The sequence below is a fragment of the Ambystoma mexicanum genome, chromosome 8 (genome assembly GCF_040938575.1).
Source record: "Ambystoma mexicanum isolate Mex_15411 chromosome 8, UKY_AmexF1_1, whole genome shotgun sequence".
Classification (NCBI taxonomy): Eukaryota; Metazoa; Chordata; class Amphibia; order Caudata; family Ambystomatidae; genus Ambystoma; species Ambystoma mexicanum.
In genome coordinates, this window is record NC_090929.1 from 308,486,468 (window position 1) to 308,501,456 (window position 14,989).

The 14,989-nt window shown below is 41.3% G+C and overlaps 1 protein-coding gene across 1 annotated transcript in view; it reads right to left on the reverse strand.

The window, feature by feature from the left end:
• The window catches only part of LOC138471865 (ficolin-2-like), a 512,022-nt gene that overhangs the window by 271,160 nt on the left and 225,873 nt on the right, over positions 1-14,989 (reverse strand). The window contains exon 6 of the mRNA XM_069609724.1: positions 353-388. Coding sequence (XP_069465825.1) covers positions 353-388 — 36 coding nt within the window. The remainder of the gene's footprint in view (positions 1-352; positions 389-14,989) is intronic.

Below are 14,989 nucleotides of genomic sequence, written 5' to 3' on the forward strand. Positions count from 1 at the left end.
TATACCCCACATAGAGAAAAAGACAGCAGTTTGGACATAGCTACGTCTCAAGCCCAGTCGCTTCATGTGTCTAGAAGAGCTGTGTTTCTCAATATATGACTCAATGGGAGTATTACAAACAGACTCACTCAGATAAGCTTGGCTTTGAACAAGTTGCCTGAACACAGAACTGGTATTCAAAGACTTTAAAGGCGTTTCCAGTATACAGCTCCACCAATTAGGCTCTTAGTTAAACCGGTGAAATGTGCCATGAGCCTTGCAGGGCCTGGACTCAAGACTTTACAATTCATACTGAATGCAGAGAGTGTGAATGGACAGTAGCTCTCATATTAAAGCATTTTAAAACATGTACCTATGTTGCAGTAGAGGTCTTCCAGAACAGCCGGGTCTGCATGAAAGAAAGAAAGGTTCATCATGTCATTTGGACACTTTAATTGTTATTCTGTAACCAGAGGATAAGTGAATCAGGATAAAGGAGTCAGGTGACAAAGCATAGGGAAAGGAAGGACCTACAGGAAGGTAAAGTAGTTTCTATGTATAAATGTCCCAAAAACAATATCTCAGACTGAAAATGAAAAAGTCAAAGAAGAGGTAAAACTAACGAATTTTACATTTAAACTTAGCATGAATAAATACATTTTTTATTTTTTTACTGTTTTAACAAAAATTATTAAAAAAAAGTAAATTATGTTGAAATGCAAGTATTTTGCTTTAAAAATGTGTTTTTGCCCTCCTATTCACGTAGCCTCCAGGCCCTCCAGCTCATTTCCGCATTCCCTCTTTTGTACTTCCCTATTTTCATCTGTCAACACAACCCTAACCTATTAACTGTACTGCTCCTGCCCAGGAGTGTTTTTCTTTCCGCTGATCTGTTATGATCCTTTGATTCAGGTTGGATTATGCGTGCTTGCTTGATTTTAGCTCATATATGAAACATTATCAAAAAGTGTCATGCAGGACATTCAAACTTGATTGGGGGAAATTCGGAAAGTTTGAGGTATCTGGCGGCCCATTCCAAAGCCCTGACAACACCTCAAATCTCGATGAAATGCAGGAACCTCAATGCATTTTGGGAGATTTGAGATGCTAAAAGGCAAGAACAAAAATATAAATGAGAAAGGCATTACAAGAACATTATTATAATCTCTAGAACATGTAAAATTACTTAAAATATATATGATTCAATTTTAATTACAAGTAAAAACTTTACAGCAGTAACAATATTAAAAATGCATAATTAAAAAGACCACATTTCAAGCACAGTTAAATGTTACAAGATATATTATTATGTGTAAAAATATCTTCACCCTGCCACACTAGGAGACTCATTGTTAGCGATGTTGGCAACCCAAGTAATCAGAAAGCTGCACTAATTTGGCCCCATACTAGGCCCTCTTGCATGCAAGGGTAGAGCTGAACAAGTGGGGGAGGCAGGGCCATCATTTGGGGGTCGCCTGAGGAGTCCTTGCTACCCCTGTGGTCTCCCTTGCTACTCCTAAAAAAACACATCTTTTTCTTTTTTTTTTAAACTTTCTTCATTAGGTTTTGGTTGGTAACAAACATAGAAGGCAATACAAAAACAACATGTCGGTAAACGAAACGACAGGTCCAAAATAGAATAACAAACCCTATGCATACCCCTCAGCCCCCAAACGGAAGTGCCAATATCAGACAAAGTATATTGGTGGAGACAATGAACATATGAAAAACACACAAACGAAAAAAGCAGGTTCAACTTCTCATACTGTCAAAGCAGGGACCACAATCAAATGAGGGAAGGGGGGGGGCATGCTATTGGATCAAGTCACCTAGGGTACTTGGGTGTGATCTGTCTTGGGCCTGGATCACGTAGCTTCTGAAGGGGGGCCAGTAAATGGAAGTAAATCAAAGTGTTGCCGAAAAATCTGTTAATGGGTGAGGGGGACGCCTCTGGTTCAATACAGGCCCATGTCAGGAGAGAACCAATCCGAGTGTGTAATTTCCTGCTGCAGAGCACTCTAGGCCCTCAATGTATTAGCTACAGGTTGTATCTGTTTCTCTTCTTTCACAGAAGTATCCCAGAGTTTCAAGAAGGATATGCGGAAGGTCAGGGGTTGGGGCCCACCACTATACAGAGTATTGGATCTGTGCTGCCAGAAAGTAGGACCATAAATCCGGATAGTCCAGACCTCCCTGTTCGTATGTTAAAATGAGTGTATCATAGGATATTGTCACCTGTCCCCCTGCCGACACGAGGCAAATCATCAAACTCCTAAGTCGGGACCAGAATGTGGACGGTGGCCATGAGGGGACATTATTAAAAATATATAAGAGTTTGGGGAGAATCACCATTTTGGCCAATGCCATGCGGGTCGCCTGTGTAATGGGTAGGCTTATCCACACGCCACACGTCGACTTTATGTTTGAGCTGTTCAAGAGCTTTAACGTAGTTAAGTTGAAATAGTGTGGAGGGTGGGGGTAGTCACCTGCACGCTCAAATAACAGATACCTTCTGGGCACCATTGGAAATCTTCGCCTATGTCTGATTGCAGCACACAAAGAATCAGGAGGAGGACCTCGGATTTGGACCAGTTTATCTTCAGGCAAAAGGAATCAAATTGGGCTATCTGCTCTACCAAAGGTGTCATATTGCATTTGGGATGTTTCAAGTACAGCAGCATGTCATCTGCATAAAGAGAAATTATAGACATATGGGATTGTATCCTAACTCCTCTGTGGGCGTGAAACTCGCTGATGGAGCACGCTATAGACTCAATAGCCAATGCAAAAAGGATTGGAGATAGTGGGCACCCTGACCTGTTCCCCGTGTCAGATGTATGCTATGCGACAGCATGCGGTTGGTATATATTTTGGCTATCGGGGCTGAGTACAACAGTCTGATCCAGCTGAGATAGCGGTGCCAAGGCCCAATCTTTGGTGTACTTCGAAGATTAATGCCCACTCCACCGAATCAAATGCCTTTTTGGTATCGAGCACGACAACTACTAATGGGATGGTCGTGTCTAAATTGTGGATGAGAGAGAACAGGCGGCATAGATTATTTTGGGTTGAGCGGCCGGGGACAATGCCTGCCTGGTCAGGGAGGGCCAATCTTTTTTAGTTTTTAAAGGAAGCTCCTTGGCTGTGGCCAGCACTATGTGGCTCTTTGTTTCTGGAGTGGCTGGCTTTCTTATTGGTTGGGTGATATTGTATGATATGATATGACATTTATAACGCGCCTGTACACAAGTATTTGTTCTGTATAAACCGCTTAAGTGTAAGTGCTATTTAATAGCACATCATTATCATTTGGCTTCGGATGTCTGCTTGCATTCACAGTAATTTGGTAATATGGGCCCATACACACTTATATTAGCAATACATATGATGATCCGTTATCACATTACAGTGATATCATAACTCTTTTTTTCGTATTGTACTTCGGAACAATGCTATGTGATGGCACTTCCTGTTTTGTCAAGGGGTACAAGGTTGTGTTCCCTCGCTTCCCGTGATGTCACTTCAGGGTGGGGTCAAATGACATCACTTCCTGTGATGTCATCAGAGGTCAAGGGTTGTGTGATGTCACCTACGCTACCACATACGTCATGTGATGTTATCGTCAAGGGCTGTGTGATGTCACATCCGCTAACCATGGCATTTTGGGGAAATGAGGTGCCTGGAGGGAGGGGGGGCGGCAGCACAGTACAGCAGCACATGTAATACAGGGAGGCTGACCCTCTGATTCCATGCCAGTGGAGCCATAACTACCGCCATATATCAAAAGGCAGCTTACACATTGATGGAGTGCATTGTGGAACCATACAAGTTCAATCAGGGGGTGGCCGGGTGGAACGCATTACATTACTTTACATCCAACCATCACAGAAATACATACATACATGAAGGAATCATGTGCACCATTCAGACCTGTCTTCATGCAGGCACAAAGCTGTATCTCCGAGAATAGACAGGCTAAGAACAACAGGGGCCAGATTACAGAAACTTTGCACTGGTGCAAGTGCAAAATTACTCTGTATCTGCACTAGGGCAAATTTTGCCCTATGTTTACTGGGACATATTGGAAAACCATTGCACCTGGACAAGTGCAGTTTGGCATGGTATAACCCCCAGGGCAAAAATTGCCCTAGTGCAAAAGATATATTTTTGATGCATTTTTGCACTAAGGTAATTTTTGCTATAGTGCTTGTAACATACCACACTGTAATTGCCATGTTGCAATGTTTTTTCTAATATGTCCCAGTGTTTTTAGAAACAGGGCAAAACTTTGCCATATTGCTAATACTATGCAACTTTGCACTTGCACCAGTGCTAAATTTCTGTAATCTGGCCCCAAGTATTTTAAAGTGACACGACAGGAGAGGGTTATTCCTAGAGGCAACTCCACTATGTACAGAAACAGGAGCTTAGTCACGGTGTCTGTAAGGAACACACACATCAACACTCCCTCTCGATCCACTAGCTTGGCATCCAGATCACAAGTGGTGTTTTGCTCAAACTCAAATCGATACATTCATTTCAGTGGGAACTTGCAGGTACACAAGTATGTGTCCTTGTAGTCTAGAATTGAAGACATCATTGACTTAAAGAACAGGGCCAGGGACAGGGCACAGTTTCTTGTCTGTAGACTTTGACCATCACATTGCCGGAGGCAGCCACAAGTGCCTCCTAACAACCTACGGCCAGTGCCTCATCAAGGCAATGCTGTAAAGCGGCCAATGTTTGCTGGTCTGATTGGGTGTGGGATTCTGCCAGCTAAAGTCTGCTGACTGTTGGCATGTAGGCCAAGCATTCAGTCACTCAAAGAAGCATCTATAGGCTCTCTATATCACTCACAATGTGTCCTGTCCATCCTTTACTACTGTGAAAACAATGGCCAACCTCGTCAAACTCACACCACACTTCAAAGGTCACCCATCCTGTTGTGTCACCTCCTGCTGATGTCCATTAATGCAAAGTCTGACTACTCTATGCAGCAGGCAGCGTATTCCAGGAAATTGGTGCCTTTTGTTATAGCACCTCTGTTCCAAGGGCCTCTATTTATTTTTTATTTTTATTGTTTATGGTTAAAAAAAACTTTTACAAATTACATATCAAAAATAACAATACAAAAACTTCCAAAAACAAGAAAAGATATGAACGATTATAACTCATCAACATCCACAATAAACAGAAAAAAAACACACAAGTAACAAAATATAAAAATACACCCATAACACGAATATACAATATAACATTATCACATACTACATGATTCATAACAATACAAATCACTATTTCATTATAATCAACAACCTCACTGGAACAAAATGAAAAGGAAAAAAGTGGTAAACAATGAGAATTAAAATTCATCAAAGTTCATCATCAACAAACTTCGTGATCACTGTTTATAATATTGCTAGACCCAATAGCCTCATTCAGATCAAATCTAAATCACAAAACAAAAATACAAGTTCAGCTGATATACATCTTTATGGCTCATAATAATCATTAGTATTAGGCTGATACTATCTCTAAAAGATCTAGATTGAGATATGTTACACAGAAATCAGAGAAAAATGAACATCAATTAGAATCATCATAGCATTCCATAGGAGCACTCAAGCTCTTCACCGTCCTCATCCAACATAATTCTTGACTTTTCAGTCAGTTTTTCTTCTAAAATAATCAAAAAGTTTGTTAAACTAAGAATAAGAGTTTGGCTCCTTCCCCACATACATCTTTGCCAAAGCGTCTCTCTACTCTTACTTAAGTCTCAGTCAAGGTGTTCACCAAATAAATGTTTTCTTTCAATTTCAAAATATAGACAGTACACAGTAAGATGTTTCAAGGTTTAGATAGTCGTATTGGTTTTGCAGAATCTACATTTGCCTCTGTTGGTCGTGTTTTTGTACTGATTCCATGACATAAATTTCTCATTTGTGAGTAGCTGATTCAAGCGAAATCTCAAATAGTATTTCCTGGCTAAATTACATGGAAAACTTTCCTGGTACTTGGGACGATAACCCCACTGCCTAGTAAATTTGGCATATTCATAAAAAGATTTATAGATGTTAATCTTCTCAATTAACAGGCACCAATAATACCGACAGCATTTAAGTTTACATGACGGCAGTCCTAATACCAGGTCATCATGATTAATCATAGTAGAAGATAACAATTCCTCCATTTTATTCCTAAATTTCAAGAACGAAGGAGGGTGTCCTTTAGCAATCATAATCGCCAGATCTTCATATAACGAATCCTTAGGGGAAGTCAGCATTTTCCCATAGTTTGAAAGTGAACGCCAATGCCATTTGACCGATAGCGGTAACAAACCCAACTCATGACAAATAATCGCATTAGGCGTAGATGATGCCAAACCCAATACACTTTTCAACATTTTGCCCTGGATAACGTCTAAAAGTCCCTCAAGTTCATGCAGACATATATCCAAGGCATAAAGTAGGATTGGTTCAATTTTTGGAAGATAAAATTTAATCATAGGGAGCAAGGAAAATTTCCCCAGTCGATGATGGATCAGTTTCATCTGTACAGTAAGCAATTTAGCTTTGGTGTTCAAAAACATCTTCCAACCATCAAGTGAGTATGTACTAGCTAGATGGTAGCCTAGATAACGCATGGAAGGTGACCTAGGAATGGAGATACCATTAAGGGACCATGTAAATTTGGCAGATCTTTTCCGTCCTTCAGCAAACGTAATAATGAAGGATTTTTCAGGATTTATTTGTAAATTATGTTTGCTGGCATATGAGTGCAATAAGCTCAACTTTGTCTGGAGCCCAAAAGGGGTCAGATCGAAAAATAATAGGTCATCTGCAAAGCATAACCAATTCAATAACAAGGATCCCAATTTAACAGGGAAAATAATGACCTCCTTCCATTGTTCATCTAGATCTAATAAATATAAATTGAACAGGACTGCAGCAAGGTTGCAGCCCTGCTTTAATCCTATTTCAGTGAAGATGGGATCTGTTAGGGCACCAACTTTTGTCAGGTGGATTCGATAAGTAGTTTGCTTATGTAAGGCAGCAATCATCACCACAGGTTGAGCAGAAAAGCCATATTTAATCAATTTTCTCCACAATAGTTCTCTAATTACTGAATCAAGGGCAGCAGTAAGATCCAGGGCTGCCGTATGAATTGGCCCTGAGTTGGACGATCTAGTCAACTGATACACATGGGCAATTATGGTGGCATTTAATTGATATCCCATGTGTCGGCGAAATCCTATCTGGAAATTCGGTAATAGATTGGACTTGTTAATGTGCTGGTGAATAAATTGAAGTAAAAGACCTGAAAAAATCTTAGCCGAAGCATCCATAAGCGCTATAGGCCCAAAGTTAGCTGGTTCATTCATGGGACCCTTTGTAGATCCGGATGATAATAGCCGAACACCAAGAGCTAGGAATATGTCCAAGGTAATAAATGGCATCAAATTTAATTTTGAAAATCCTAGCCCACAATTCAGCATTTAGTTTAATTAGACAATGTGGAATTCCATCAGCCCCCGGGGCTCTGGAGCCCTTTGATTTAATAATGGCCATATGTATGTCCTCAATTGTCCAAGGGCAACCACTAGCGGTGGGACTGAATGAGTTCATATGAGAATGTGGGCATAAACCTTGTGGCACAGCAATCTTGGATTTGATATAACTGACCCAAGTAAAAGCTGAGATAGCTGGTTCTACAATGGCCTCATAATTTCCAATCAAGGTGCGGATCATGGCCCAAACCTGTCTTGTGTTTTTCTTTAATAATAGAGCAATAAGGTTCTGGTTTTCAGTATTTATGAGTTCATACTTCAACATTTTTAATTGTCTTTTATAAGTCATAGCAATATGGGCTTTCAACACATGAAACTCATTAGAGTCAAGTGCACATGAGTCAAGTTGTCTGATCAAATACCGTTTCTCTTTACGTAGATTAACTACTTTCTGATTATAAAGGTGTCGATGCTTGGGCGGACAGCTAGTGTCCCTCGAGGTCATGATAAGTGTTACATGAACAGCAAGTCTAAAATTATTCTGCATTTCTGCAACAGCACAAGACGCTCCTTTTAAATTCTTACTCAAAATAAGTAGGTGATCTTCTTGCATATTAGTTATAACTGTCTTGCATCTTTTGGAAGTCCACTTGAGAGACAAGCGGTCTCGATGAAATTCAATGGCAGATAAATTCGGAGTAACGTCAAGGTCGCCGATTTTCTATCTAAGTTTTGTGTTCAAGGCAAAATGATCTCCCAAGGATAAGTTACTTATCAGTATTGTGTCAATCATTCGTAACAACCCTGTGGAAGCCAAGATATAATCAATCAATGTGGTCCAAGGGCCTCTTGCCCAAGTATAATGATAAGTTCCTATTTTAAAGGGGACCATTTGGATATCCCATGTCAGGAGAAAATCCAGCCACTTTTTACCATTCGCATTGGATTTCTTCTTCAGATCATGATGAAAATGTTTCCCCTCCTTATCTAAAGTTAGGCAGGAGGAATTAAAATCTCCCCCAATGATTACATTCAAACTCGAATTATGGAGAAACACCTGTTTAAAAATGTGGTTCAATCGATTTGTAATAGTTTCAAAAGAAATCTTAACATCTTTCCAGTATAGATTAATTACAAGAAAACCCTGACATCGTAACTCTTTAGACAGAATTTCAACCACCAACAGTGCAGCATCAGCCCACAACACAGAGGATTCCAATCTCACCTTTTTGTCAATTAAGTTAGCAAGGCCTCCAGCCGGTCGACCTAGTTGCCCTCTTAAAGCAGGCTGATGGTGGGAATAGAATCCCTCCAACTCCAAATCGCCCATTGTCATAGTTTCTTGTGTCAAACAAATCCCTGGGTGAGTACAATTGTCAAGCGATGCGCACCATGCCCTCAGGTTGGAACTTCCACATGAGTTCCATGACATGAAGGTCAACCCATGATTTGCATCCTACTGTTTATCCATTGCATTTGAAACTGGAGATGGAGTTAAAGGCCCCATGCCCATCATTCCCGATAAAGAAGCAGCAAAATTCATAAATTGTTTCAACACCTCCTCATTAATCAATGGTTGGCTTCCTGTCAGGTTAGAGGTCTGTGGAGGATCTGGCAGAGTTGCTATTAAAATGTCTGCTAGCTCATCGGAACTAAATAAACATAAACCTAATAATTCTAGATCATCACGCTGCGCCCAAATTAATCTTGTGATGATGTGCGAATGACAGCCGCAAATCATACGAGTCAGATTATTATGGGACAGGCAAACCCAATCAATATCATCACTTCTGATGGTGCGCAAGGCTGGGATAGGAGCGATTCAGACTCACTTTTACGGTGATTGGCGTCTTAGTTTCCCAGCCCATAATGGATGGCATGTCAGGTGTTAAAATCATTACCTCGGTCTTTGGCATAGGCTCATAAGTATTTGAATGTGATTCATGTATGCAAGCATGAGACTCTGCATTAGATCTATCCATAGCCATATTTGTGTTATTCTTGCAGTGGGACATACCTTGTGGTTCTACCTTAGCATCGTCATCATTGACCAAATGAGGTGCAAGTCCTTTTGCAGGTCCTTTTGCCACACTATTGGATGACACCCCCTGAGTAGAAGAGTTATTAATAGGTTCACAATCATGATTGATAAGTGGATTTGAGTTCTTATCATTGCATTGTTTGAGTTTCTTCGCCGATCTTTTGTTCAGCGATTTAGTAGGACCTGCTACTTTGATTTTGTTGGACGCCTTCTTCATATATAGGGTGGGAAAAAAGTTTAGCAGATCAGTTTGCTTTTGTTTCTCAGCACATACACCTTCCAGATGACTCACTTCTCCAATCCCTTTCCCAGTAAGTTTGTTCGCCGGCAACTTACATTTGTCAACAATATTCAAAAGAACCCTCGACTCTTGATTAAGTTGCTGAAGATCAATCTTCTCCTCTTCGGTCGTGGTATTCTTTGCATCAACCTTTAAAGTTTCTAGTAAACCCTTTGGTGGATTTTGTTTATTCATCACCTTTACATTTTTGTCTTGTTTAATCTTACGTTTGGTAGCTCTCAGCAAAAGTCTTTTTTGTTTCCTCGATAATACCGGTTTATAAGCCTGATCCTCAGCATTATTTTCTTTCGAAGACCCAGCCAAGTTATGGATTTTCTGTGCCTCGTCATCTAAATCAATTAAGTTGGTCAACGCCGAAGGGCTATCTAGGAGTTCATCTGTATTTGAACTAATCAACTGTGGTAGTGGATCAACCATCACATAAGCATTGGGAAGCTTGTCGCCTGGTAATTGGGGAATTGGGTGATCTTTGCTATAGCTAGTAGCATATGTTGTATTGCAACCGCTTCTGCTGATACCATCTAAATCAAATGATTTGCTGATTGAGATTAATCCCCATCTTCTTTCCTGGAGTCAGGCGCAGTGACCGCGGCAAAGGTAGACACTGCATTTGGACCCAGTCTTGAATCATATGGAGTTTGGGAGTCTTTATGGAACATTTGGGTACTCACCCTTGGTTTTGCCATTGCTAAGGCAGCAACAGCATCACAGGTGAATAGGAGACCTTCTATCCTATTGACCTTGGCTAGAAGCTCCATTATTAAACTTTGAAAATAGGTGATTTGTGCATGTGTATGTTCGTGTCCTTTATCAAGAAGGTTAAGAATCCTAGTCAAAACCGGAAGTCTACTCCGAGAGCAGAGGTCTCCATTAGATTACATTCTGCTTCAACCTCGAGTTCAGAAAGGTATGTTCGTTGTTCAACAGGAAAGGTCGACTTCACAGGTTTAGACCCAGAGGGACTATCAACCAAGTCACGACTATTTTCTATTTCTGATGGTGAGCTAGTCTCTAGATTTGAAAACCCCCTATTGGCCTCATTGTTCGTAGGGTGATAGTCAACAAATGTGTGTACCTGGACTTGCGTTGATAGCACATTACCAGGATCAGTATGCACATGCACATCTTCCATGCAATATCTACTAACTTTCACCGGAGTAGAGGGACCCCTGGAGAAGCGCATCCTCTTGTCCAGAAGTGCCTCAATGGCCGGGGCTATTATAGAGACATCAGAGACTCTGGGTTTAGTTGTCATAATACCCATCTTGGCTAATAATTCTCCATTTTCCGGTGCCTTGAGGCATCCACACACAACACCATTACCTTGGTCTTGATTCATATCTTTGAGTTTATAGGTCTTAGGTACCATTAAGGGGTCAATTTTGCCAGTGACTTGTATCAGTTATATTTCGTTTGTAGGCTCATTTACAGAGACCACCTCCAGTTGTAATAATTGTCTGCTGATTCACCCTGCAATTCTGCACACACAGACGTTCCCACCTCATTAGAAATATTAATTTCATTATTAAAGGCATGGTCTAGTAAAACATTTTATTGGCCCTACGGGTCGGCCATGTTTTTTTAAGCCTAAGTGGCTCGATTTTAGAAAACTTTCCTATGGACCTTACCCGAGTTTTCGTCCATTAAACGCACGCGAAAACAAGCACCAGGGAGCCGCCATTTTCTGATAATCCTATCGTTTCCCCGATCGCCTTGGCTGACCTGCTTTTGCGGCACTAAATCAATTCCCCCACCCCTGAGCCTGACATTATCAAAACATTCATATTCCCCGCCTCTCCCCGTGACGTTACTCTGCTGCGTAGGCAAACGCGCCCAGTCGTCTTCTGCGCGACTCCACACAGAACCCGGAAACCAACACAGATCAACTCACAACACAGCGCGCCACAATTCGGAATATGAAACTGTACTTTAAAATGAAACAGCAACACGGTACATTTATTTGACATTAAATGTTTAGAGAATATTCAGCAATTGCCATATGAACTCCGGAAGCCATTTATTTTCTTTTATCTGTATCCGCAATAACTGTTCCGTTTCATCTTGAGTCACGCGCTGTTCCTTTATGGTACACAGGGTGTTCATTTTCGTAAAAAGAATCACTTTGGAAGCACGGTGAACCGCAAGGCTGTTCCATCAACTAGGCACTAGTCCAGCCTAAAGGTTGTTATGTTGCTTCTAGCCACTAGTACAGCGTAAGGGCATGTGGGCCCTTGGCGATCGTCCCATAATATGGTGATCGTGCTCCAGTTGTTGACAGGAAGCTGCAGGTGTCTGCTGAAGAATCCATCCGCCGGTGTCTCAAACAGATGGCAGTGGCAGAATGGGATCAAATACCTGTTATGAAAACAAAAAAATGATAATTAGTCTCGCTAGCCGAACTTCATTAATAGTACTCATTTTATTTATTACGGTCGATCAGCAACTATTTGCTTGCAAGGATAGTTCAATGGAGTATGTTCGTCTCTAAAATCAATGCGAAAAGTAACGAGATTAATCGAGTCCAACACACAATGATAAACGACAGTTAGTCTACATGCGTAAGGAATGATATGATATATGATATGGCATTTGTAACGCGCCTATACTTAAGTGTTTCTAGGCGTGACGAGGCAGGTGGGGAACAAGGGCAGACAGACCACAATCCTACTGGTCCAGGTGTCTTTCTGATCGCGCATGGGTAAGGGCTGTACATGGATAGTTGAATACAAATTAAATAATAGGGCCAGCTGGTGGCAAGTGCAAGGTAAATGCCGGGAGAAGGGGCTGAAGGATACAGAGACAGTCCCGTAGTGCAGGTAGGCAGTGCAGGGAAAAGTGGCTGGGCCAAGGACTGAGATCGGTGAGACCAGTGGACCTGCATGCCCATGTGCCCACTACGAACAGTTTTACTTGCTTTTGCTAGCTCTTCATTCATTCATTTATTCATGCATCCATTCATTAAATCTTCATTCCGGTATAAAAGCGTGTAAAGATTTACTTACATTATATTTGAAATTTCCATTGTGTCTCTTCGTAATGCAGTCTGTAAAACGGACCGTGCTCTTGACAACGATTTTTCGTATACTGACCTAAAATGAAACTCGGTCTAGTTTCTGAATTTTCTGCCTTATCGTCTCTTACGTTATTGCGCACTCCCTTCAAATGTAGTTCTTTCGGCATGGTCCCTGTCTCAAGGTAAAAAAACAATAGACCCTTATACTTCCAGTGCGACTTGTGGGCCTCATCTGGGCGCTGTCCTTCGCATTCTTTATTTGCAACATCACGTAGTATAGGCATCTGTGAGAACTTGAAGTTTAGAATGCGTCTATGTAGTGCGCCTCAATGTGCAAATGCGAACTGGCTTCTCTCCCAAATGCCACGGCCCGCTTGGCTGGCGCGTTCTAAGTGCCCCAATTTTGTCCCCGTTGTCTGCAAGCTTTGCAGCCCAAATTGAGACATTTAATTTTTGGCGGAAGGTCAGGGAAAGTATAAAGTACCACAGGAGTTCAGATTTATTGTTTGTTTGTTTGTTTTATTATTTGCAATACGCAAGCCTACCCTCCGTTAACAGTGTGCAGCATTTACATTTACATGAGATGAGACATGAGAAAAATATATACATACACATATGTGAGGTGAATAGAGAGAATTCAAAGATGACACCCAGCTTGTTCGCCACCCATGATGGTGAAGGTAGGGGTTAGGTTTACAGGTACACTGTACAATAACATTTATTTACAAATAGACAATCGTATTGCAATTATTTAAACCGGGATTTGTACTTCACAATCAGCTGTGCTTCGGGTGGGCATGGCACAGTCGCAATGTTCGGTGGCAATGGATCACTGCTCTGCACAGAAACGTCCAAAATTCCATATCTGTGCTTCTCTAACACAACAACAATAAGGCCTTTCACAAAGTCGAACTGCATTTCATCATAGACTGGTTTGATCACCCATTGCTTACTTCGTTTTGAAAACACCTTAGTGTAGCGAGGCATCCTTAATTTACCCCTAGCCCTAGATTGTTCACGTCCGACATTGCTGTTATGGGCCAAGATCACTAGTAGAGTGCGATGTTTCATGCCCCGAAAGCTAAAATGCAAGCACTTTGGCCTGTACTTTAGGCACATATTGTGGAGCACCTCCAAATCTCCTGTGTGACAGAATTCTGTCAGTCCTCTCAAATCTCTTGATAGAGTTTTATCGAAAACAATCTTCTCAATGGCTTTGTGTGTCGGTGAAGATGGAATCAACCACTTCTTCTTCCGTGCCTCCTCTGGGGACAAAGGGCCATGTTCACATTGGTGGAAATGTTCATTTGCTGTCCAGCGGTGAACGTTGGTACAGTGATGCATCAGTGACCGCCATTTTTCAAGTAGTATTTCCACTGACCCCTCACAAGTTTTTGAGCTCCACCAAAGATGGTTGGTGATAGAATGTGACCACTGCAAAATACTTTCAAAACCTTTTTTTTTCCCTGAAGCCGAGATTTTCTTATTGATTGATTTAGCAAGATGCCATACGTCAAATTGATGTTTAATATGTGGGAACTGCTCTCTCATTGTCTTGGCAATTGAAACGTGTCTATCCGTGGCTATGAGGTCGATGTGCATTCCCCTCGATTGTAGATATTCCACTGATTTTATCTGATTTTATAAAACCTAGTTTCTCCATGGCCACTGAGGATGTACATTGTGTTACCTGCACGACCACCAAACTCACAATTTTCTTACTATCCATGTCCTGAAAGTGGAAGGTGCAGTACTTGGCAGAAAATCCAGGGCTGTCGCACTGTCCATCGCCGGCTAGCCTGAATCGTTTGCCTTCGAATGTACTTGCTAGAGACAATTGTTCAATTTTCCAAGCATCACTAATGGCCGGAAACAGATAATCACGTTGGTATATGTAGTACAGCACTTTGGAAATGAAATGGAGTCCCACAAACTGAAAGAAAGCCTCTAACTTTCTAAAACTGGAGCCACTAAAAAGTGATGCAGCTGCACACAGTAGATTGCCTGCTGGCAGTTTCCCCAGCATCGGTTGTGCAGACCATGAGAACCTATATTTAATCTACAGGCGGCATTTATTTTGACGTTGCTGCCTTTTATTTGACGAGTTACATTAATCAATGGCTTCCCACATACTTTCCCTCTAATGGA